This window comes from Betta splendens, chromosome 5, assembly GCF_900634795.4.
Source record: "Betta splendens chromosome 5, fBetSpl5.4, whole genome shotgun sequence".
Classification (NCBI taxonomy): Eukaryota; Metazoa; Chordata; class Actinopteri; order Anabantiformes; family Osphronemidae; genus Betta; species Betta splendens.
Window position 1 is genome coordinate 4,888,964 of NC_040885.2, and position 25,593 is coordinate 4,914,556.

At 47.2% G+C, this 25,593-nt stretch overlaps 3 protein-coding genes across 5 annotated transcripts; 2 read left to right on the top strand and 1 right to left on the bottom strand.

Annotated features, from left to right (window-relative positions):
- znf831 (zinc finger protein 831) lies at window positions 1-11,254 on the bottom strand. 2 transcript variants are annotated; one of them, XM_055509055.1, is made up of 6 exons: window positions 11,097-11,254; window positions 9,691-10,642; window positions 9,278-9,418; window positions 4,331-8,078; window positions 3,210-3,361; window positions 1-2,545 (listed from the first exon to the last, which is right to left on the bottom strand). In XM_055509055.1, the coding sequence occupies exons 4-6, from the start codon at window positions 8,028-8,030 to the stop codon at window positions 2,081-2,083; spliced, it is 4,317 nt and encodes a 1,438-aa protein (XP_055365030.1). In that variant the 5' UTR covers window positions 8,031-8,078; window positions 9,278-9,418; window positions 9,691-10,642; window positions 11,097-11,254; the 3' UTR covers window positions 1-2,080. The 2 variants fall into 2 exon arrangements, with proteins under 2 accessions (XP_055365030.1, XP_029007286.1); XM_029151453.3 differs by having other exon boundaries at window positions 9,278-10,642.
- Window positions 11,255-11,822: 568 nt separating this feature from the next.
- Window positions 11,823-15,484, top strand: cstf1 (cleavage stimulation factor, 3' pre-RNA, subunit 1). Of its 2 annotated transcripts, none has more exons than XM_029152018.3 (6): window positions 11,823-11,951; window positions 12,298-12,516; window positions 12,593-12,870; window positions 12,950-13,147; window positions 13,279-13,669; window positions 14,744-15,484. In XM_029152018.3, exons 2-6 carry the CDS (start codon window positions 12,348-12,350, stop codon window positions 15,001-15,003), a joined length of 1,296 nt encoding a protein of 431 aa, XP_029007851.1. In that variant the 5' UTR covers window positions 11,823-11,951; window positions 12,298-12,347; the 3' UTR covers window positions 15,004-15,484. The 2 variants fall into 2 exon arrangements, with proteins under 2 accessions (XP_029007851.1, XP_029007850.1); XM_029152017.3 differs by having other exon boundaries at window positions 11,858-11,988.
- Window positions 15,485-16,071: 587 nt separating this feature from the next.
- cass4 (Cas scaffold protein family member 4) lies at window positions 16,072-25,593 on the top strand. The gene is made up of 7 exons (XM_029152199.3): window positions 16,072-16,236; window positions 21,233-21,649; window positions 22,349-22,432; window positions 22,529-22,639; window positions 22,808-24,097; window positions 24,179-24,253; window positions 24,712-25,593. The coding sequence occupies exons 1-7, from the start codon at window positions 16,234-16,236 to the stop codon at window positions 25,117-25,119; spliced, it is 2,388 nt and encodes a 795-aa protein (XP_029008032.1). The 5' UTR covers window positions 16,072-16,233; the 3' UTR covers window positions 25,120-25,593.

Below are 25,593 nucleotides of genomic sequence, written 5' to 3' on the forward strand. Positions count from 1 at the left end.
GAATAGAATAGAAAATCTTTATTTTTGAAAAAGGACAAAAATACAGAATTGTTAAAAGAAAGTCATCTCCACAGGTTATCTCTAATTAACATTATGTACATTTTGAGCGAAGTGATTGATTCTTAGTTGATTCTTCACAGGGAGCAGGACTTCTCATATCACTTCACACATGTTGCTGGGTTACACTTACTCCACTGTGTGGGCTGTTGATGGGTTGGTGGTGCCTTAGTGAAGTTGCTGCATCTCACACTGTCTGTTGTTTATAAGCAGGTTTGAAATGATTGTGTTTGATCTTCCAGTTATAGATAACGTCAGACATGGCAGGAACAACACAATGGAAAAAAACAATGGCACTGCTTAAAACAAATGAGTTGAAACAGGTACAAACATGACTTTTAGGTAAGTTTAACTTTACTCCGTGTGGTAGAAGATGTTGCTGCTCATTGTGGAAACTGCAGGAAGCCCCTTCCTTGTTGTTCGATCTCATAGTAACAGTGTCACACTATCCATTACAAAGGCACTTCACAGTAGGTGAAGGCTTCCTCTCAGAGTCCAACACTGAGAGTTACTGACTCCCTCTGTGATTTTGGAAAGTTCATACTACCAGGTTTAGCATCGGGACGTAACTGCTATTGCAACTAGAGACTGACGAGGAACACAGGTGCTACTGGAGGAGCTGGACCACAGGTCAGGGAGGACTGTATCACCACCGTCACCTCCTCAAGACCTGATCCAGCCAACAAGACCAGCACTAAACCTGAGCACCAGGATCCTCCAATGAGAAGACACTCAGCAAGTCCACATTGGAAATAAAGAATCAAAAGTGAATGTAGAAATGAATAAATGGATATATTTGCCTACTGCAATTCCTCATTCATGCTTAAAATGAAAACGGGCACAGTTCAGTGACTCTCACTCATCATCTGATCTCTTCATCCAGTCACCAGTCATTCATTGTGTCATAATTTGAGTCCACTCTGGTTCTGCTGATCTGCTCTCTTAAAGGTGCAGTGGAGCTTTTGTCAGTTTAAAACTAGCATTGACATCTTTGCCACTGCACAGGATCCATCAGGCAACAACAATGTCCTCACAAGAACAATTCCGTTTTGTATTTTCTATGTTTAAGAGACATAATCAAGGAAACGACTCACCAGTAAAACTGTTGTCATCTTTTATCAAAATGTTTGAAAACAAACAACACATTTTACACAACGGCCTCTGTTTGTCACTGAAACAGGAATGGAAAACTAGAAAATCAGTGTGTACGCGTGCACACACACACGCACAAACACACACACACACACACACACACACACACACACACACACACACACGCACACACACACACGCATGTGCACGCGTACACACACACACACGCATACACACACACGCATGTGCACGCGTACACACACACACACACACACACACACACACACACACACACACACACACACACACACACACACACACACACACACACACACACACATGACCACAGGACGTCTGATTCGCAGCAGTGAATCCACATCCAAGCATTTCCTCTCGTGAGCCGCTGTGCAACACATCGCTGACTCATCGGGAAGTCCAGGCGAGAGAAGGGACCCCCCCAGAATCACCTGGCTGATGATTGACAGCCATGTGTACATGATTCACAGGCAGGTGGCGTCTGTGAAGGTTACATGGAGCTATTTATGAGCGCGAGCATGGGAAGGTTCACGTGTCTGTTTGTGAGCGTGTGTTCAGTTCTTGGTGCTGAAGTTTCATCTTTGGTTGTGGCACATGAAGCCTCTCAACACTCAGAGCCACTAGAGATGAAGTGATGTCAAACAGAAGGAAGGTGACAGATGATTGTTTGTATGTATTCAAGCCAAGGTTTGACAGTTCTGTGTTCGTGCTGTTCCTGACTTTACTGACTTACTCACTGGAGGCTGGACTACTTTTGCTTGTAATCACATTTGGAATAATAAAGCACGGACGACAGACCATACGTTAACATACAGCTCCTGAGCCGGTGGCACGGTTTCGGCCCCAGATGTGTAAACATATTGAAAGCTTGGTTTTGCATATGAGCCCGTTCCGCCTAAAGCTCGATGATGAGCTTGCCCTCCTCGTCGCTGCTGCTGGTGTCCTCTGCGTCCGGGCAGCTCAGGACGGCCCTCACGCCGTTGTTCAGACACTCGCCTGGCTGAAAGCTGTGAAACTGGCCCGTCAGGAAGAAGGCCTGGTATTTGCTGTTGGGGTCAGGGACGTGCGAGGCGTAGTCGTGTGGGGGCCACGGCCTCCCAGTGTCTGTGCTGCTGGACGTGTGGCTGCTCTCAGTCCAGCCCCCTGTTATCTGGGCCTGTGCTGGGGTCTGTTTGCCTTCCTTTGACTGACCTGGGGTCTGTGTTTGCTGGCTGTTGGTTTCTGGTGGGGGCCGTGGTGAACTGGGGTGCTGAGGACTCTGTGGGGGGTGTTCAGACATTCCTGAGTGTGTCTGGGTCCGATGCTGCTCAGTTAACCAGGACGATTTCAAAGATTCCTCCTTGACTTTCAGGGTTTCCCCCTTGTGAGAAAAAAAGACAATATATTAGAATAATACTGTCCAATAAGTGATTGGATCAAATACCACACACCATAATATGTCCAGTAGCTTATGAATTCATTTATTTGGGCTGTTAGAAACAGCTGTTCAAATATTTACTATTCATAAAGTTTAATGTCATGTGAAACAGGCTCTGGCTGTGTAGCTACTGTAGCTGCCTTGATCTGTTGGTTTTATAAGTCATCTCCTGTGCCACTGTGTGTGGGTTGTGACTATAGATTCAACAGTTGTGTGTCATTCTTCTCATTCTTTCTCTGTCTCTGCTTTGACGTATCTTGGGGATCAGATATTTACAGTGCAAGTATTTCATTAGGATACAAACACATTCTCGCTACGTCTCCTAAAATGAAAACCAATCGTGCAAAGTGACGCCCGTCACGCTTGGAAACCCTCATGCCCCCAGTCCCCAGATACGGACAATCCAACATATGTGAACATGATGGATTTGCTGAAAGATTTGGTTGAGTTTAGAGATAATTAAAGCAATAAAGATGCTTTTTAGAAGAATGCTGAATTGGAATCAATCCTGTAGGGTTGCGTTGGGTTTTCTAATATAACAGTTTGTTATTTTGTGGCACATGAAGGTATTTTCTGTCGTTTTCAGACTCCATCCTGGTCCTGGCACCTGGTCTGTCCCGGTTCCCCGGTCCGTCGTGCTCCTCGTGTCTCTGGCGTCTGGACGCGGCCTCAGCCTGCAGCGTGAGCCCGCTGCGTGGCCCGGGTCCTGTGGCTCTGTCTGACCTGCGCGTGCCACAGGGGAGGCTGCCTGCGTAACCCCTAGGAAAGAAAAACAAATGAAACGCAGCTGCTTTTGTTATTTGTGTGAGTGACACCTCTATGTTAATTCTTGTATGTTTTACCTTCTTAGTTGTTTTAACCATTGTAAAGATGATATATATTGTTAAATACTGTTTAAAAAGTAAATTGGATTAAAAATAATTTTAAAAATGAATGTAATACGTATGTTGTGTACTATTTAGAATATGTTGCTCTAATTAAAGGCCTCGTGTGTAGTTCTGACATTCTGTCTTCTCACAGACTCCACGTATTCATAACTGATTTGCAGGGATGTTACAGTAAAAGGTTCAAGAACTGCCGAGGCCTCCACTGTCAGTGACGATTCCTTTTCATGACAACCAGAACCTGGGTTTGTTGTTTTAGTGGCGCTGGGAGGCACCGGGTCGCAGGCTCAGGTTTGTTTATCCTCTCCTCCCCAGGATGTGGAGACAGAGCTTTGTTATTGTCGCTAATCCTCAGCTCCTTTACATGACAGACTAGTTGATTTGGTGCTTTATGCTACACAGGGATCACATTTCAAATGCATTTGGACTCTGCTTTTCTGTGAGGGCCTGAGGAAACAGCTCACGTGTCACAATAAGTAAAAAAGCACAATGATTAAAGCCACATGGGCCTTAATTCCTTTGTTTACAACGCGCACTTGGTGTTTTGCATGTAGGTAAAATTACTGATGGAGCATGTGTAAAAGGACCCCTTGATCACCGCTTCTCACTACTGAGCTTTATAAAACAAAGCAGTGAACATATACTGCCATCTAGCGGTAGAATGTGTTTGTAACAGGATGTGGTCCAGGAAAAGACTGCGGTTGCCAGGTATCATGTCTGATACCAGAATGAAGGTAAATCCACACCAGAATGAAGGTTATCACCATTAATGGCCAATATAACGGGGTATAAAGAGTAATTATTACACAATATAGTCTATTTTACACAACATTAATAATTTTACCTGCAGCAGCGCTCTGGACACTTGAAAGCACCGCTGGTTCGTCTCTGGGTATTTCCACCTGGCTTTTAGAGGACGCTGCAGTGATCAGACCCAGCTGTTCTTGAGCTAAACCGATTAGGCCTTCGGCTTCACCAGGAGTGATTTCCTGTAAAGGGGCAGGGTCGTGGAAGGGCCCCACCCTGTCGCAGCCTCTGTCTGCTGGTTTACACAGGGGATCGCTGTCGTGGGCTGATACCTGTGCCTTTAGCTGTCTGCTGACAGTATGAGCACATCCTGAGGCAGACGGAGAAGCCGAGACCCCCTGCAGAGACCAGGGGGTCTCTCTGGGCTCCAGCCTGTTGGCCTCCTTAACCAGGAGAAGGCTTCCTATGCTGGGAGCAGAGCAGCTCTTACTGAGGCTTGGTGTTTGGGCGAGCGTCCTGTCCAGTGAACTTTGTTCTCCAGCAGGATGCCTGTCATGTTCCCCATCGGCCGTCTGATGCTTCCCTGGATCAACCCCTCTGAGTGAAGCAGCAGTTATAACGTCGCCTCCAGAGCTCGAGCTCTCGGCGTGTGCATTGCTGTTCCTGTGTGGGCGCAGGGTCCAGCCTAGAGCGTCAGGAGGCTTTGGATCGGCTGGACTAGAAGTGCTGCGTTCACTCAGGTGGATGTTTGGCTGAACCTTCCCAGCGTGGCTTGTCTCCCTTGGCTGTCGTGGCGGCTGATGGTCATCGCTCACCGTGGAGTTCGGAGCTTTACTCTGGATCCCTCCTGGCGCCTCCCGCTCAATCTGCGGCTCAATGAGAGCCAGCTGTTCATCGGATATGATCTGAAGGCAGATCTGCAGGTCTGCGGTGTGAACATGGAACACGTTCTGACTCACAGGCTGCTCCTGATTGAAGGGCACCACGTCACAGGGCCTCAGCGGGGTGCGTTGGCCAGCGTACGCGCCGCTCCCGGGGTTGGCTGCTGGTTGTGGGTGTGCCGGCGGGCGGTGAGGGGCGGCCTGGCCTGTGGTGTCAGTCGCTGAGGTTACAGTGCATCTACCGGGGACGTTTGCAGCCACGGGTGCAGCGTGTGTGGGGACCTGTACAGGTGCTGAGCTGGCTGCAGATGCTGAGGGGTGTATCCAGGTGCTGCATATGCCAGCCTGCTTGTTTTTCAGACAGGTCGTGGTCATGGTGGTGGCTCCAGGAAGACTCGTCACGTTCTCACACAGCGCTGAGGTTTGAGCAGGACAAAGAGTTGTTTTAGAGGGTGGGATGAACTGGGTTTGTGTGGAACTCGAGGCTTTTGTCTTGTTGATATCAGGGGTCTGGCTCAATGAGGAAAAGGAAAGTTCCTCACAGCTGGTTTCAGAAGGTGCACCTAAGACTGAGTTGTGCTCGCTGGTAGAAGGTGGAGGCACAGACGTGAAGGTGTGGACGGTTCCTGATGGTTTGTCCATCACTGGTGACTCAGTGTCGCTGGCGTTCGGTAACTTGAGCTGGTATTTGGGCAGGAAGCTGGTCTTGGCAGTAGAAGAGACGGAAGTCTCCGGTGAGGCTCCGACAGACGCCACATTTGCACTGATTATGCGCGGCAGGAAGACGGCTTCTTTGACTTGAGTGCGTATTTGATTTTCTGGAAAGCTGACAGAACTTACGCTCGTTTCCTGCTGAGGCCCAACGCCAGCGACAGAGGGAAGGGGATGAGTCACTGAACTCCGAGCCGCGTCCATCAGCGGGAAAGCGCTTTGGTCATGGGTTTTCTGCTTTTTCCGGTCAGAGGGAACATGGGCTCCGCAGAGCTGCGAAGCGGAGCCGCCGTTAATCACTGCCCCTGCGTCTGTGCTGCTCGTTTTGAGACCAAGAAACGATCCGACTGACGATAGCGGCAGCACTGAGAGAGACAGGTTTCTCCGAAGTGGAGCTTTCAGAGGAGTGGCTGATGGATGAAGCTGGCTGGCTTTGAGGTCAAAGGTCAGAGCAGAGGCTGATGGGGGTTTGAGAGGAGGGCAGCCTGGGAGGCACAGTGCAGCGCCGCTGCTGCTCGTGTCGGCCGTCGCATCCTTATGAGCCGCCGGTGACCTCTGGATGACCTCATGGCTCCGGCCTTTGATGACTGCGCTCTCTCCACCTTTCTCAGGGCTGTAGAGCTTCTTAAATGTCCCGCCGCCGTACATGTACCACTTGTTGTATGCAAACTTCTGCGCTTTCTTCCTTTTGGACTTCCTGCTGCTTGGCTCTGCACCCGCGTCGCCACCGTCCCCGTCGCACGCCTCCTCCACAGATGAGTTCATGAAGTGAGCGTCTGCTGCGTGGTTGCAGTCAACGGCCGCCTGCCGCACCAGCGGGCGGTGGGCGGCCGAGTGCTGGGCCACGGGCCTCATCTGCGCCGCTGGAGCGCTCTGGCCGGAGCTGCCCCTGCGAGCCAGGCTCACGTAGTCGCGGTGGTGGGAGGAGGCCGGGCTCTCGGGCTGCAGGAGGGCGACGCTGAAGGGCAGCGAGTTGCTGCGCGTCAAGGGCGCGTGCTCCGCGCTGCAGGAGCGCTGCGTTGGCACGGAGCTGTGCAGAGCGGGCGCCCTGAGTCTGTGCAGCCCCACACTCTGGGTCTTACCGATCTTCATGTCAAAGTGAAAAGAGTCCTTGTACGTGTATGGCATAGGGAGGTCAATACTGCCCTGTTTGGACAAAACCGTCTTCCGTGGCCTGACGTTGTCCAGCTGTTTGTCCTCCACAACAGCTGTATTCTCAGAGATCAGCTTGGAGATGCGCTCCTCCAGCGTCTTCTGCTCCTGGACCCTCGCGGGGTCTCTGGGCTCGGGTTCAGAAGGTGCGTTTGTGCTGGTGGTTTCCTCCAGACGCTCCTTGGACTTGGTGAGCGAGTGGGGTAAAACGCTGACCGGGCTCAGGTAGTGGTCGTTGCTCTCACTGAAGCCGGAGTCTGTGCTCTCGTGGCTCTGTGACTTTCCACTGGACACAGAGTTTTCCCACTGCTTGGAAAACAGAGTGGCCTCTTGTCTTTGGAGGTGAAGATGTCGACCAAGACCCGAAGGAGCTATTTCACTTTGGTCTTCTACTCTTCCATTTGATTGCGTCTTGTGAGCAGCAGCGGCCAGCTCGTTCTGTTCACCCATAGAGTCTTGTTCCTTTGTCGTATGCCGTATGTCGTCCTCATCTAGAGATAAACTGGAGCTGCAAGTGTCTCTGGAGCTGGACATGCTGTCCACACTGCCCAGGCTGCTCTGCTCGGACTCGCACGACAGGCGGGCGTGAGCCTGAGTGCGTTTGTGCTTGTAGAGGTTGCTCTGAGTCTTAAAGGAAACTCCACAGGTGGCGCAGGGGTAAGGTCTCTCTCCTGTGTGGCAGCGGAGATGCTTCTCCAGCACGCTGGGCTTCATGCAGTCTCGCCCACAGTGAGGACACACGTGCTTCCCTGCCGATTTGGGCCTGGACGCAGGAGCACCGGCTGCCGCGCTCAGGCCTGGCTGAGGCTGCAGCCCACCTGCAATATGGAGTGTCAAGAAGGGAAGCGTCTCGTTGGAGTAGAGCGACGGCACGGCCAGATGGAGCATGGCTGGCTCGCGGACAGCTGCGGGAGGCTGCGCCGGCACAGCAGGCACTGTGTGGATGTAAACAGCCCTCAGCGGGGCCTGGATGTCCATCCTCTTCTCTGTCTGTGCTGCGACGGCGCCGATGTGCACTGGAGCACTCACCAGTCCCGGCTTGCCAGTCTCCATGGTAACAGTGCTGCTGTCGTGATGTACCAGCGCCAGGTCTCTAATTACCTGTAAGATAAGAACAGTTTGCTTTAGACCTTTGTCTGCTGTGGATCAAAAAGGGCAAATCTATTTGTTTAAGTGGGGACAGTTGTACTGAAGGTCTTACTCTCAGAAGAAAATGAGACTTTATGTCTGGGAATATATTATTCTCTTATTATTTCACTAGTGAACCATAGAAAATGAGCATCACCATGGTTAATGTGCTAATGACAGATACCTTTAGCACAGATGGCTAATAACACATTTAATCCAGGCTGGATTTGGCATGATGATGAAGGATATTTTGCAGCGATGATCCCATTCGTACAGCACCAAAACAAAAACACAACTGTGATGATGAGCAGTAATAAGCATGAGTGAAGAGAAAGGCAGAGGCATCCGCTGTTCGATGCAGAGAGCAGGCAGACAGAAGTCAAAGATGCTTGGCATGCTAGCAGAAATGCACCACACAGAAACATGTAGAGCAGAGAGCAGCACGGGGTGCTGCGTATCCTGCCGTTATGTGTGGCCACTCGCACCAGTCCACACCTCGGAACCAGCAGCCTGGCTGCCTCCTGCCAGACCTCCATGCTTGTGCAGTAATCTAATCAAAGCCTAAACCCACCTACGTGAAGAGATAAATGGCTGCTTATTAAGGCAAAACATTTTCATTTCCTGTTGCTTGTGAGGTGATTTTGCATAATTCTCCCCCTGAACACAGCTGCTACAGAGCACACTCGTTGTTGTGGAGCATTAGTGTGCGCTTTGTGCTTCTGTCATGACTGCGGAAACTTTCTCGTCCTGTTGGAGCAGGTGAAACAAACAGCAGCGTGAATCTACTGTAGTTTTATTTTAGGATCTTTTATCCGAAGCTACCTTCATACTGTGCTTTCACTTTCTTCAGTGCTACCAATATACATTTATATGGTTACGCATGCTACAACCCTATATGCAAAAAGGGTTTGTTGTATGAGCACATGCTCCTGAGCCACGACGAGGCAAAGGTTACGACAGCTTCTACCTGTTGATGGAACAATAACAGGCACAATAAGAGTGATTTGCAGCTTCCTGTGACTAAATCAAGAGTCTGGCTTCACCCTGTCTGCTCCAGCGACCGCCCTGACTTTAAAACGAGTGTTTGATGGTGTAAGAATCCAGAGGAGACGCTAACTAGGCCAAAGGAGAAAAGAAGAACAGAAAGTATAAAAACCTGCCAAGTCACTCACCGATTCCTCTGCACAAGACTCAGTAACAGTTCTCCAGCTCCCAGAGCTCCAGCCTCAGAACCTGCCTTCAGTCTGTTCCGTCATGCTGCTCGTGCTGCTCTGCGATCTTTTCCTCGCTCAGCTCTGTGACATGGACTGTTTCTTGTCATGAGGAAGCGGAACAAATGCAAATGAGACAGAAGATGCACTATGAAAAGTGGTGCGGCAGAGAGGAGGAGAGTGAGGGAAGGAGAAGGGCTGGCTGTGCTCGGGTGGGTGTGTGGCTGTCAAACAAAGACTTCCGGAGGATAAGTTGAAAACATAGATTACGCAAAAGTGATCGGCAGCAGCGGAGCAGCAGAGGCCTCCGAGCACAGATGCAACCGTTCAGCATGAAAGCGATGCAAAGCAAAAGTTAAAGCTGCCGCTCTTACCTTCCACATGCAGTTTCAGTAAGTGACCTCATCATGGGTGTTTGAGCAGCACCTGACTTCTCTCACTTATATACCCACTTCCCCACCTACCTACTTCCTCCCACGCACAGGATTTCATACACCCACATAGACCAGGGTGCAGCAGCGCTGAGGGCGGCTGCACGTGCACCGCTCTCGCTCTGCCGGGCTGAAAACAAATGGATGAGTTGTGAAAGCAGTGTTTGGCAGGTGTGCACATCAGAGTACAACACTACAGCTGCCCTCTGCCCATCACGTCTCATTCATATTCATATTCTCTGTACTCTGACTTCTCTGAGGTCTTTAAGAGCCTATGTTCTTTTAATACTATAGCAAATTTATTGTCCAATTACTTATTAGCTTGTTTTAGTGATCTACAGTGAATAGATACCAAGCATTCATCACCTAAAACACAGTAATAAATTATCTGACAGTCAACAAATCTTTTCATTATGATATTGATTTACTTTCCTGATTGTTACTTGTTCAATTTTTGCATAAATTGTGTCCATCTGCTGCGCACTAATGATGCACTGATGCACAAAAAAAAACTGAAACTCGGCCGAACTAAGTGCTAAGCACAGCATCACTACAAACCGCCTGAGCTTCACTTGCCTGTTATATGTTGTAACACAAACTATGGACAATAACAAATGAGGTGATTCATTTCTTTAGCCTAATCAGTTTTCAGTGTATTTTTCTAAATACTCAGTAAGTGATGTTCTTAAAGTTCTGCTTTGTATGAACACTCTGATCGTGTGGGATACAGATGACATCTGCTCAAAGAAAACAAACAGTTTTTTTATATCATTTCTGTGCTACAGACTCTTGCTGGTCTCCAAGGCAACTGTAAGCTGGTCTGCAGAGAGCATGCTTTGTGTTGACATGGTAACGAGACACCTCCTACCACACATGTTCTACACCGTCCGTGATCCTGCAGGATGGAAGCATAGTTTCAGGCATGTTTATAAAAGGCAGAGGGAGTTCAAGTATTTTAAAATTCTATGTGTATAGTCTGTATAGATTTATACTGATGCCTTTCCAAAACAGTCCACAGGGGTTTAAATGTTCTTGATAGATGATATTTTGGCCATGTTGCTCTGGTTACTAAGATACAGGTTGAGTCAGATTTTACAGTCGTGATCAGCAGTGACAAATATGTTCTCCTTTTTATCATTATCCCACAGTTGCTGAAGCTTTACATTGTTCAGAGAACTGAATGTGACTTTTCTTTTGTTATAAAGGTATTATCCTTGTGAACATAGAGTTTTTAATGTCGAGCTTGGCTTTCAGATACATGTTGATGTTGATGTTACCAACAGATGTTGGTAACCTTTAATACAGTTTTATAAAAATTAGTTTCATTAATCTAGTGAAGAACGCAATACCTCATGTCTTCAACCTGTGGCTCTAGACTGAAGGCCCCAGGGGAAATCTCAGCTCGCTTCGTTAGTGCCTCAATGGGTCCCTTGCTGCATTTTTGCACATGAATTTATGATAGTTTTGTTTGAGTAGAACAGGCTTAACTCCAATCATCCATCTGTGTGTTGTACAAGACATTTCTTTTTAGCCTCATTACATGTATGTGGGTGGGTGTAAAACAGCTGATGTCTACATCCACCTGCATGTTCCTGTTCACTTACTCACTTTTCTGTTTATCCCTCCTACTAGAGGCTGTCACACAGTCCAGTCTAACTGTCAGACACATGTATTGTCTCACTGTTTCTCTTAAACACAGCAACTCCTGTCTCCAGTGTCTGGTTCAGTAAAGGCATTTTTGAAGGTTACAACCAAACAAAAATCAGCCAAGCCTGATACATAACACAAACAAAGCTGCGATCATAACCTAAGCAGGAGCTGACGGGGTCTTTGTCCTCTACGTGCTGCACTGGTGCGCTCTCTGCTGGCCATTGGTTTATTCCAATAAATGACATAAAATCTGATTTATTTAGATTTATGTACCTGCATAACATACAAACACACAAATGACTTCTCTGGTAGAGTATGTGCCAAAAAATAGGGATACTTCATCAATAAGATGTGGCCTTCATTTAGTTTATTATATAGTTTAAATTTAGCTTCAGTTCGCAAATCAGAATTCTGTTTGCGAACGTGGCCTGAGCAGCGTCTGCTTTTTAAACCTTCATTATTGTGACGTAAGACGCAATACCTACCACGTCACGACGCACATTTCGTTCTGGAGCGCCTGAGCCTCAGGAACTTTGTTGAGGGCTACATGTGCCGTATGTTTTTATATAAAAACTACCAGTCGTATTTTACGTAAGTGGCACATTTTGCTGTTGTTGCAGAGCGAACGCACGCGCACTACCGGTTGCACTCAGCCTACTGTTTTACTTTACTTATTTAGTCTCAGGCTTAACTAAACGTTGAGGCAAAGCTAGCGTGGTTAGCATCACCGCTAGCCAATCACTAGTTCTATTCATTCGCTGTAATGCTAGGTTGCTACACTGCTAACCGTGTTGGAAGCGAGTGTTAGAGCTAGTAACAGATTAATAACTACCTGAAGTGGAGACAAGTTATCAGCGGCTAAAATAGTTAGAAGCGCTAAAGTTGTGCCTTCTGTTCCAGCTAACAGAGCTGTAAGCACAGGCGGCCAGCTGTGGTCACCCTAAAGCAACATGTATCGTCCCAAACCAACTCTGAAAGACCGGCAGCACCTCTACAAGTTAATCATAAGCCAGCTGCTCTATGACGGATACACCAGCATCGCCAACAGTCTGATCAATGAAGTGAAGCCGCAGAGCGTGGTGTCGCCCTCTGAGCAGCTCATGCAGCTGGCAAAGATCGGTGAGTGTCGTCTGCTCCGCGTTTGTGTGATTATGCGGTACGGTGGTTTGATGTCACACCTTCCAAACACTTCCAGGCATGGAGAACGATGACAGTGCAGTCCAGTACGCCATCGGGCGCTCAGACACCGTGGCCCCTGGAGTGGGCATTGACTTGGAATTCGATGCCGATGTCCAGACCATGTCTCCCGAGGCATCGGAGTATGAGACCTGCTACGTTACGTCTCACAAGGGCCCGTGTCGTGTGGCCACCTACAGTCGCGACGGCCAGCTGATCGCTACTGGCTCTGCCGATGCCTCCATCAAGATTCTGGACACTGAGCGTATGTTGGCTAAGAGCGCCATGCCCATTGAGGTGAGACTGGGTGGAGATGCAGTTTTACTGGATGTTTTGAAGCACTAGACTCAAGTTTGCTTGTGTTTGTGGCTGTCAGGTGATGATGAATGAGACAGCACAGCAAAATATGGAGAATCACCCCGTCATTCGAACGCTGTACGACCACGTGGACGAAGTCACCTGCCTGGCCTTCCACCCAACCGAACAAATCCTGGCTTCTGGCTCAAGAGATTATACACTGAAACTGTTTGACTACTCAAAGCCCTCTGCAAAAAGGGCATTTAAATACATACAGGTCAGTTATCATTTGTCATGTTTGATCGTTAGATTAATAAATAACTATAGTTATACACAGTAATAATTGTATCTTTGTGGATTTAATGTTTCTGATTGAATCTAATCCTGTCTTCTCCCGTGTCCCTTTAGGAAGCAGAAATGCTCCGTTCTATTTCCTTCCACCCATCAGGTGACTTCCTGCTGGTGGGAACACAGCACCCCACCCTCCGCCTCTACGACGTTAATACTTTCCAGTGCTTTGTGTCCTGCAATCCCCTGGACCAGCACACAGACACCATCAGTGGTGTGAGCTACAACCCCAGCGCCAACAGCTATGTCACCTGCAGCAAGGATGGCAGCATCAAGCTGTGGGACGGCGTTTCCAATCGTTGCGTGACTACCTTTGAGAAGGCCCACGATGGCGCTGAGGTCTGCTCTGCAATCTTTTCCAAGAACTCCAAGTACATCCTGTCCAGTGGCAAGGACTCTGTGGTAAAGCTGTGGGAGATCTCTACCGGCCGAACACTGGTCAAATACACAGGTGAGTGTACCTATAGTGTACTTTGAGCTCATGCGGGTTTAAGGGATGTAACAGGCTTCAATATTTAGGCAGTTTGTAGTACTATCCTCTACAAACAGTGACTCAGTCCTGCAGGTAGATGGGTTAACATGACTGTGCTTCTATGTGTACAGTGTGTGTTTGAGGGCAGCCCAATATTCAGTTGACCTATGATCAGTAAGCCTAAAATAGTTAAATACATTTAAAAGCAAATAGACTATTTGGGTTTATTTTAATGTAGAATATTCACACACTAAGCTGAATACCATAAGATATGTTTTGATATATTTTTGAATGAATTCACATGGTATTTTGGATTTTAAGTGATCTATTATTATCTATGAAGATAAGTACACACAGCACTGCCTCCTAGTGGGTTAGAGCAGACGTAGATTGCTTTATACTAGATAATTCTTGAAGACTTTACTGCAAGGGCCATTTAGCGTGATTACTAACCTAACCTAACCCTAACCCTGCAACAGATTGCAGACACTTACAACTCACAGCAAAGAGAAGCATCTTGGTAAATGGGGAAATCATTACATGGAACAATGATGCCTTATTTTTAAACCAAGTTTGTCCAAAAATACACACAAAAACAGAAAACATCACAAAGATTGTATAGACTAAATCTATCGTCACTCACTCATTTGTTTTTTACTTTATACAGTTGACACTTGATCAGCCTTGTCTCTTTCTGTGCACCTCTCCCACGCGTGTTGGTCAACTCGCTTTTGATGTTGTTTGAAAAAAGTCAGAGCATGGTGAAAAAGATAAATAAGAGCAGTAATCGGTAACTGGCATCAAACATCAGTCCCAGTGATGATGGACGACTTTCCTACCAAGACTAAATAGCTTTTACCTACTTTTCGCCCTATTTCCTACTGACATCATACTAAACTATGTATCTGCTGTTCATAAAGGAAAGTCTGATTAATTTGGCAACAGGAACTAAAAAGAAGAACACCATAAACTCTGTGCTCTGGTTTGTTGAAATTAAAGTGTTTTTTGTGGAAAGGTGAACCGTGCCAAATGCTTTGTCCGTTTAAACCCCAGGCGCTGGGCTGAGTGGGCGCCAGATGCATCGCACCCAGGGCGTCTTCAACCACACGGAGGACTACGTGCTGCTGCCGGATGAGCGCACCATCAGCCTGTGCTGCTGGGACTCTCGCACGGCCGAGAGGAAAAACCTCCTGTCTCTGGGACACAACAACATTGTGCGCTGCATTGTCCACTCGCCCACTAATCCTGGCTTCATGACCTGCAGCGACGATTTCAGGGCCCGTTTCTGGTACCGCCGCACCACCACAGACTAAACACTGAGCACACCATGCTGTGGGCTCCAAGTCTCAGCGACCGTCTCTCTGACCTGTGGCTTCTTTCATTTTCATTCAAAGCGAAAGATGTGGGAGTCCTGAGGTGCCCACACGTACATGGACACATTTTTCCTACTATGGTCATTCATTCTACAGAATGTTATAATACAGACCGGACAGTTCTTCTATGATGATGATGACTACTTCACACGGATGTCATATCAGCAGAACTACAAAACTTGAGTTGAGGGTTTATTACTTTTAAAAGCCAACAGATGAATGATTACAGACAGGAAACACCTCATGACAAAACCACATTTGGTCATTTGTACTTTAATATTCATCACTTCTCAGTAACACAAACCAAACCTAACTGAGATTCAGAATAGTTTTTCGAATTTTCTAGTTTGTCCCCGTCCCTTTTCTTGTAATATTGAATTTTTATTAAAAAAAAACTAAAAGGAAGAAGTGTCACTTGTTTCTTGTGATGATAAAAAGTCCCCTCAGAGTTTGCAGCTAACCACAGCCGTGGTAATATCCTGAAGATATTTTAGGGTCACAGTTGCTGCAGAGAGTCAGCAGCCTGCACAGAGAAGCGGTGGTGCACCACAACACTCTGCTAGGCACTGCACACGTTTCAGTGGGGCCTAATGCTCATGAGACATGCATCATCAGGAGCAGGATCTCTAAAGGTTGACATCCTTTAGCTGGAAGGTCAACCCCCCCAGCAGACGCTGCCGTGCTGTGTTGTCCAGACGACAACAAGGAAACCTACAAGAATGTTTGGTTCAATCCCACTCACGAACTTAAATTGCCCTTCTACAACCTGCTATATTAATCTAGGTCATGTGGATGACGTGAAATTAATTAAAAATGAGGAAGCAATAAAATAAAGAAGTCCCCCAGTTAGTTAGAAAAGTAAACCAGCCACTGAATGATTGTACTTCTGCTTTAGCAGAAGAAAAAAACAAAAGGCAGTGAGGTGGGGCAGCTGTGAGGGAGGGAGGGGGGCAGTTGTCAGGCCAATGAGGCTGCAGGGAAGTATCTGTCAATGACATGGAGCTCTGTCCACGCCCCTGGTGTAAAACCGTCTGGCTGTGGCAGTGACAGCTCAGACAATATGCCTGAGAGGCAGCGAGCAGGATTAAAGCCACACTCTCTCATGACTGAGGACTGAGCCTCTGTGGACGCACGTACTTTCAGTGTTCTGAACACGACTGCTTAACAAACATGGTGAGTACTGCGGTCTTTGCTCCCCTTCAGGTTTCACTCCAGCTCAGGTCCTGTGATGGGTTTTGTGTTTGATGCTGGATCTAGCGCCTGTTTGTACACAGCAGGATGTAACCTGAGAGGGCAGCTCCTGCCTCGGGGCAGAGAGGGAAACTTTACGAGCCTCATTAGAAGTGGCTGCTTAGAATCCACCAGTGGGAGATCAGGCAGCGGTTGAACGTCTGCATCAGCTGATTGCTCCGTCCTCACTGTTTACTCCTGTCAGTCTGTGGGCATCTGTTGTTGGCTTTGTGTGGACCCCTCATCTCAGCTACCCACTTAGTTTGCACACTGACCAAATGTTGCACATGTTGGATTCAACACATTCACTGACATAATGAACAGATGTGCAACATTTCATCTGTGCAGTGTTTCCAGCCGAGAAGCACAGAGAAGCTGCTGCAGGTGGAGAAGTGTAGTCGGTCCATGTGTGTCACACTGGGGCCTGTGGGTAGAAACACTCTTTTGTTTGATTCTTCAGTTCCCAAAGGCTGCCCAGGTCCTGTTATTACTCAATTATTATTATTATCAAACACACTGACCTGTACAAGCCATGATTAATTGTCCACTGATGAAACCTCATTTTCGTTCTGAAAACAATGCTCAGTTTGAAATTTAGTTTTGTTCATGGAAAACTATTTTTGGGACGTCACTGTTGCTGCTGCTGCTGCAGCTGTGTCTGTTTGCGTTGTGCAAGGCCAGGAATCAGTCAGACAGTGATGAGGGCTTCACACAGCAGGAGGCTGGTGTGTGGTGGAAGCTGGCGTAGTTTTGGTGGTTTGAATATAGAGAAGCTGTCATCATTCATCCTGTCAAACGAAGGATCTCAGGCTTGTCTTCATCCTGAGGGGGCTGAACAAAGATCCGAACCAGGGGAACTGGGTCAGTGGAGCCATCGGTGTTTCCACCGTGTCTTAAAGAAGAAGCAACTATTTACTTTTCAGAATCGAAACACTAGCCGCCCAGTATTCAGACCCAAACTAGCGTGTGATCTGCCAAACCTGCCTCAAACACTCAGGCAGAAGCGAATGACAGGAGAGACCAGTGAGTTTTAAAGTCCTCATTACTGTTCTCAATAATTATATTGTGTCCTTGTTGGTCTACAACCAAATCTTGACAAAAAATATTTGAATATTTGCAGTGTGAAGCCACTGAGAGGAAACTAAACCACTTTGCTGCTGTTACGCAAAACTCACGCCTGCTGTTAAAATCAAATCTGCTGCAAAAAGCACCTTGGACTTGTTTTACTTTGACGTAAAAGTGTGCTAATGTCTGCTCTCACAACAGCTACCGGCTGATGGTACACTGAGTAATAAGACAAGCCGTGAGGGCCTGTTAGTTCCAACCCGAGCTGTGAGCTACAGGTCCTGTGTGACAGTCACAGCAGTGACTGTCACACAGGAACACAACGACCTGCCAGCGTTACATGAGCATGAGCGTAGACTTTCCCAGGGAGGCTGAACCGCGTGACCCCCTATTGTCGGAACATCATCACTCGTCAGATGACAAACCACCTCACTGACCTCAGCTCCTCTGCATCTACAACACAAGGTTGGAGCCTGGAAGCGCTGGTCCCCCTCCTCACTGTAAACAGTGCTGGTGAAGGACTGAGGCTGGATGTTAATGTCTGAATGTTAGTGCTCCTCTACGCTCTCGCCTCCCAGGCCCAACTCACCGCCAGGTCAATTTCTTTATTTATACTAAGGTGATGCAGCTGGATCAGCTGTTGGTGATGTCTGTTAAACTTCCCTTAAAAAGAATCCACAGCTCTGCTTGTGATGTCATTTCCTGCTCTGTGCTGAGACTCATAAACTGTCATTAGGTCAGTAGAGATGAGTCACTACAGTAGAAAACGACAGATCGGTAGCTAATACGAAGTGACGATTGAGGCCAACCAGTTTATTGAAGCTTTGTTGCTTGTGAAACCCTTTATTTGTAACCGGAAAACTTTGTGGTTCTTCTTTGAAAAGTTTCATAATCTTTTACTCTGAGCTGTTTTCTTGTAATGCAGCGATTTACAACTTGATTTGTTCTCTGACATTGAGGCCACTCTCAGCTGAGGTGACCTGCCTCAGACTGGGACCAGTCCGCTGGTCATCGTCGTACTGATCTGTGTCTATTCTCCCCACAGTTGTTGTTGCCCTGAGCTTGTTGATGAACTGAAACATTGCTGCTTTTGGCCTTTTTAGAAAGGCGCCCACTAGATTGACTGAACATTCATTCCAGTTGTGTTTATAGTTATATTCTATCAGATGTCTATGTGGAATGTTGATTGTCTTTTAAAATGCCCTTGGACGTTTTTGTCTGTGTGTGTTTGTGTTAGAGATTTTGACATCAGCTCCCATACAGGAAATACCAGGGCAGCTGTAGCGAGTCGGTGTCACTGCCATGGAGTCTTTTTATGGATTTGTTTGGCGTGAAGAGAAGCTCGACAAAGGTGATTTTCCACGAAGCACATCTGAGGATCATTTAGGATGATAAAAACGATGGAGCAGGAATGAATTCCAAGCATGTTGAAAGATCATTTATGGGGCTACCAGACATCTCCCGTAATGTGTTTCCCTGTCCTTGTCTCCTCCACATCTCCTGCTCTGCCCCCGTCTTCTGTATCGAAGCCACTGTGGGAAAGGCCGACATGTCATAATTACATGCTGACTTCCTGTTTAGATTAAAAAGAAGAAAGATCATGTCAGCTCTGCTTCATCAAATAGGAAAACACCATACACGAGTTAACATTTAGCCAAGTGTGACAGATCTGGTCACTGCCACCTTGGTGTTGCACTGGGCCTGGCTTGTGTCCCAGGGTGTGATGGACGAGGAGCTGACCTGACCCCAGGCTCGACCCCTGACTTAAGGCTCTAAAGGTCGCCTGAACCCAGAAAGTGTCACCTCCACACTGGGAGTCACATCCCAGACTGCTCAATGTGCTGCTGGATGTGTCTCCTTGTCTGTATGTAGGTCTGGATTCATGCAGTCTCCCTCTTTCTTAAAGGGTATTTCCATTCCTTAACACAGTTATGAAATACGTGATGGCTGAACATGACACTGGTTACATGAGCAAGTCTGAATACAGCAGCTCATCCACCAGCCTGTCAATGAGTCACTTAAAATGTGATTATTATTAATCATTTGAACCACTGTAGCAGCAGGGATGTTAAATTCTAGCCTCTCTTTGAAGCTCTGCTTTCTAACCAATCGCAGTAACCCAACCATAATTAGTAATTCTGTATATGGAGCTTTAATATTGAGTCACAGTCACATTACCTTATTATAGATAGATATATAGATAGATGGATAGTGAAAATGTATTAACACCACAGTGGGGAAATTCAATTGCTGGAGCAGCCAGAGGAGAACATATTTTATATATATATATATATATATATATATATATATTTAACTCCAACCATATGCTTTTATTTATAACTGTTTAATTTAGCTAATTTAGCTTAACGCTGCTTATTGTTGCCCAGAATCTCTTGTCCTGGGATTTTAAAAGCATTTCTTGCTTTGTGCTTCACAGGCCCATATTAATTTGTGAACAGGGGAGTTGGGGGAGATGGGGGAGATGGGGGCGGGGCAGGGACAGCTGTGTGATGGAAGTGCTGAAGGCCAGCTGTCACACAGGCTGATCAGCACAAGCAGGCGTGTGCAGGCATCCAAAGGAGCCACAGCTGAATGTGAATTTGTTACTGAGCCTGGGGACCAACGCAGAGTCGGGGTGAGAGTAAACGTGTGGGATCCTGCTCAGAAGCTGAGGTTGTGGCTGTAATGGTGGTCTGAACATTGGTTGGATGTAAACGCTGACACATTTATGTACCAGATCACACCATACGCTGCAGTGTGACAAGCATGGGTTGCTCACGGTACAGGCAGGACTATTGCTGCAGGTTAATCGGACCCGCACAAACACATCATTTTCTTCCTAAACTACTGGTTGGTGTCACACAGCAATGCACTGATGACTGCAAGAAGAAAAGTGAGCACCATCAATCTGCCGTGGCTGCTGCCTGTCATCTGAGCCTGCATGCGTGTACTCTGCCTGCACGTCTGACGCGTGACCCAGAGGATTAGGCCCAGGGTTGGCCCAGTGTGTCTGCTGTGGTCAGTCTGCGCCACAGGGCCGAAACCCAACAGGTGCCGAGCGGGTTGGGCTCCGCTGGTGAATGGACGGTTTGTTGCCGAGGGTATGATCTCCTCTAACGGCCGGTGCTGCATCACTGGGGGAGTTCAGTTAGTGTGCGTGTGTTACTGTGTAATATAATCCAATTTAGATTAGTCATATACAGAAAAGAGGAAGAAATGAGATTCAGTCCATGTGTTGAGTGAAATGAGGCCTCGTCAGTGGAGAGACGAGTGAAGAAGTCGGGAGCTGGAAGGCAGCAACAGGAAGCTACAAGGAAGCTTGTTTATCTCTTTGGAGGAAGTGAAAACAGAAGAACTATGTCATTTAAAAGCTCTGATTATTTGACTTTATATGAAGCCATCATCAAATCAAACAGATGCTTCTTGTACTTGACATGTTGAATACACAACAGTTGAGCAGTTTTTATTTTATTCTTTTATTTATTTACAAGCGGAAATGTTGGCGTCAAGCAGCAAAGAGAAAAACACTGCCCAGCTCTGAAGCGGCAGCTCCCACACCTGGTCTAAGCATCCTAACACATTTGGAGGCCATGTTGCAACCTTCTACCAACATCTCGTGCCTGAGAGATTTACGAAGCGACCTTGTGTCATGCTGCATGTTTAGTTACCGATAAGTCACACATGCAACTAGCAGCAGGATTAGACAAGAGGAAATGTTGTCATTAGATTCTCAGCAGCAAAGCAGCCACGTTGCCTTATTCAGAACTGTAGGTCAGTGAAGCCCTCAGCGCCTGTGGACTGGAACAAAGACCACAGCTGCACATTAAGACTCATCACTTTTGTCTCGTGACTCCTGATCTCCTTTTATTTTTAGAGCCAACTTGCCAAGGCCCTGTATGACAACACTGCCGAGTGTGCCGACGAACTGGCCTTCAGGAAGGGAGACATCCTCACGGTGCTGGATCAAAGTGTGGCTGGTACCAGTGGATGGTGGCAGTGCTCCCTGTATGGAAGCCACGGCCTGGCTCCAGCAAACAGGCTGCAGCTGCTGCTGCTCCCTGGAGTCACCGCAGGCCCCGTCAGCCACGTCACACGCCAACACACAGTCACTCAAACTACCACCGACGACAGCGTGCAAGACATCTACCAGATTCCAAGTGTGCCCCGACTCTCCAGCAGTCCCACTTATGAATTCATGAACAGGATCTGCGAAGCCCCATCCGCTCCTATATCGGCTTCCAGACACCTGCAACTGCGGAGGTACAGAAGCGACGGAGCTGAGGGAAACAAGGTACAACTCAGTTCTCTCCAGTGTTTATACACAACCTGTTTCCTTTTTTCAAAGCACCTCTGGCTTTTCTTCTTATTGACATTCTACAGCTCACATTTGGGAAAATGAATGTACAGGTAGCTGTGAGTCAGTCGATCCCTCCAAGGTCAACGGTGGTTCACATCCTTAGGAAGTGCTAACACCGTTGATTAGAGAGGTAGACCGGCAGAACTGCAATGCTGTGAAACCCCTGCTGGCAAAAGAGCTTTCAGATGGGGAGCAGGGGCCTTTCATGGGGACAGGCCTGCAGCACTGGAGACTTTATGGGGCTGTAAAAAGCAAACAGACACAGACTTCAGACACTTTTAACTGCAAACAGCAACCAGCTCTGCCAGGGATCCCAGAGAGACAGAAGCATCTGAACGTGTGGAGATATGGACCCATATGTTCACCACCCCCTCTGCTTCAGGGGAGTCCTGCCCCCCTTTGCAGTAGTCACCTAATATTCATTGAGCAGCATGGTTTCTATTATGGAGCTATGTTAATTGGCAAAGTGCACACGTGCCGGTGTTCTGTGGCCCTCACACCAGGCTTCAGAGCCAGCGCTGTCCCCATAAAGGCATGCATGCGTTTAGCCCAGGTCAATGAAATAGGCGCTCCTTTGATCAAGGCGTGTTTCCAGTCAACCTCAGTATTAAAGTCTGTCTGTTTTACCTGCAGTCTTCATTCCTCAGCATCACGCCCAGCCCCAGAGTGCAGGTTTACGATGTCCCAGGCCCCGCGAGACAAACCTCTCCCCTCAGTGTAAGCTACGCTCCTGAGCACACATTGAGCTGTTCTGTAGATTCATTGCCGCGTTTGTCTGAGACTTTCCTTCTTACTGTGATTTTCTATCTGCAGGCGTCATCTCGACAAATGCCACAAAAATGCTCATTGATCCCAAACATGGAGCCTGAAAAGAGCTTCAACTCTCCAGATAGCTTAAAATGTAGCAGCCTATCGGACTCTTATGTAAGTTTCTGCCACAAAGACTCGGTTTGAAATCATTTTACAAAGTGTTAGGGGTCATTATAAAATGCTTTTACTGTGTAGAACATAAAAGAATTGGCTTTTATTTTGGGGATCAAACTAGTGGAGGGTCCTCACTAGAAATAATTATCTGCTTCATCTTCATCACAGGTGTACGCTGTTCCACCACCTTTGCCTCAGGAACCCAACTATGACATCCCGGTTCCCTCAGATACCCAGCAGAAAAGGGCTGGTGGATACAGTACCCTTCCCAACCCCCAGAAGTCTGAGTGGATCTATGACGTGCCAGCTGGTCCAGAAAAACAAAGCCCACATCCAGGTTTCTATGACACCATGCCTTCCACACCTATATACAGGCAGCCGTATGGCTCATGTGCTCAGCCCATTCAAAAAGCCAGTCCAGCTCCCTCAATCTATGACATACCAAAACACAGCCCTGTTGACAACAGGAGTCCACCTAAGGAGCTGCCAAGAGTCACAGTTTGTGACAAGCAACCAAATAGAATTACAGAGCAGTCAACAACCCAGGAGGAATCCCCACCTCCAGCGTTCAGCCACCTCCTCGTTAACCATGTCCCCTTAGACTGCAGAGCTGACCCAAACATTGCTCACAAACTCAAACGGGTGCGTCTGCAGCGGATGAGGAACTTCCTGGCTGTTACCACATTTCATGACCTTCCAGGAACTAAAGAATCACTGATTCAGGAAGAAGATGAGAGTGTGAGAGCCCTTCGTGTTACACCAGACAGTCAAAGAATCAGCACAGCCTCCAGCTCCTCCACAAGCTCGTGTGACTCTCTGGCTCTGAGCTCGTCCTCCCCAGAACCTCTGCGGGAGGTGACTCTCTGCCAAGAGGAGGCTTGCCGCAGACTTGTGGACCTGCAGGAGTCCGTTAACAGGGCTGTGCCGCGGCTTATGGAATTTGTCAGCAGTCACTGGAGGAGGAAGGAACATCTGGAGAAACATTTGAAGGAGATTAAAGAAGCAGCAGAGGAGATCGTAGATTCTTTGACACGCTTTCTCAACTTTGCTTTGGACATTAAGGGTAATGCCTATCGTCTGACTGATGCCAACCTTCAGACCAGACTCTATAAACAGCTGTCCATTGTAGAGGACTCAGGTGTGATCTTGCAGCAAACGGTGGGTGCCTTGGCCATGGCTGGCTGGCTCCTCAGCACGCTGTGCCAAGACTCAGAGCAGGTCCATGCACCTGATCAACTGGACCGATTTGTTATGGTGGCACGGACTGTTCCAGAGGACATCAAGCGCCTGGTGTCCATCATTAATGCCAATGGCAAACTATTATTCAGACCCCCTCAGAAAGATACAGAGACCCTCAGCAACACAAGTCAGACAGAAATAAAGAAAAGTCCGCACAGGAGTGAACACAGTGGGGACTCCCAAGCAGCGGAGGACGACACTGACTATGTAGAACTACAGGTAATCATATATATAATGTTATTATATACTGTATGTCACTTACTGAGGTAAACAGTTCATGTATTGTTTTTGATTTCCCAGAATGAAACTGAAAAGCAGCAAGAGCCACAAAGAGGAACAAAAGAAGCTGCCAAACCACCATCTATAAAGGCCCAGGTGAGGAAGACTGGCTGACTTAAAATCAAGGCTTTGGTTTTTCCTGGGTAATACAACCACCTTTGAGTGTTAGGCCAAGTTTACATCCAACCATAATACAAACTGCCCATCATAAAATAGGAGAGTTTGGGCAACATTGGCAATCTGACCATCAAAAACAGTAGATATGCCTGAGATTAATCATGAATCCTGGACCCTGAACCTGAGTAATAGTTTACACAACCACATACTGGGATAATACCGATAAATTATTCTACTGTCTGTGATGGAGACCAACGGAGACCATCCTGGTGGAAAATCCAGTGGGGACGAGAGGCCAATTTATGGTCACTACCCTGGTGTAGACGTAGTGTTAGGAAGCTGGAAGTGTAAACCTTTGTTTCTAGTGGAGTTCCCCAATTGTAATTTGATTGTAAAATGTGACCTCCATCTTCTTTGTTCCATTTCTCACTGCTTAGGTTAATAACAAGCAACATTCCAGCGAGTCCAGCGCAAAAGGTAGACTGTCATCTGTTTCTGAGCACTGTCGGCTCTACTTCGGCGCTCTCCAGAAGGCCATTGGAGGATTTGTGACCTGCCTTCAAGACGGACAACCACCGGAGAAATTCATCTCACAAAGTAAGCTGGTGATCATGGTGGGCCAACGACTGGTAGATACCCTGTGCAGGGAAGCCCAGCGAGAAGGCTCTGACCACAGCCTTCTTTGCAAAAGCAACCACCTGTGTGCTCTCCTGAAGCAGCTGGCAGTGGCCACCAAGAAGGCGGCACTGTGCTTTCCAGACAAGCAAGCTCTACAAGAGGTTCAGCAGTTTGCAAAGGAACTGGCTCAGAGAGCACAGCACATGAGAACATCGCTTGACCTCTAGAGGAAACATTGGTTGTGCAGCAGGACCCTGGTTTCTTCATCAAGCTTGAAGCTTTAGCAAAATGTGACATGTAAGCGTTTAGCTATAGTAATAAATAAAATTACTATTGGAGGCAGAGAAGAGCAAATATGGACCTTTATATGTATTGAAATCAACATAGTCTCATTTTGACACAGTGGAGTTTATATGTTGCACATTTGTGATTCAAATATAAAATAGATGATTTCTAAACGTTAAAAGAATTTGACATTATAGTATTTCAACATGTTTGCTATGTGGCTGTTTTATAGCTTTTAAATCTTTTTTGTCCAAGATACAGATATGTTTTCTTATGGTTAATAGATGATACAGTCTATTTTTGGTTTTGTGATTATCTGTATATTTGTAAAGATGTTATGCATTCCTTAACCTTAACCTAAGACAGAGGACATCATATGTTGAACTGTTAGATATATTAAACTGCAAACTAAACAA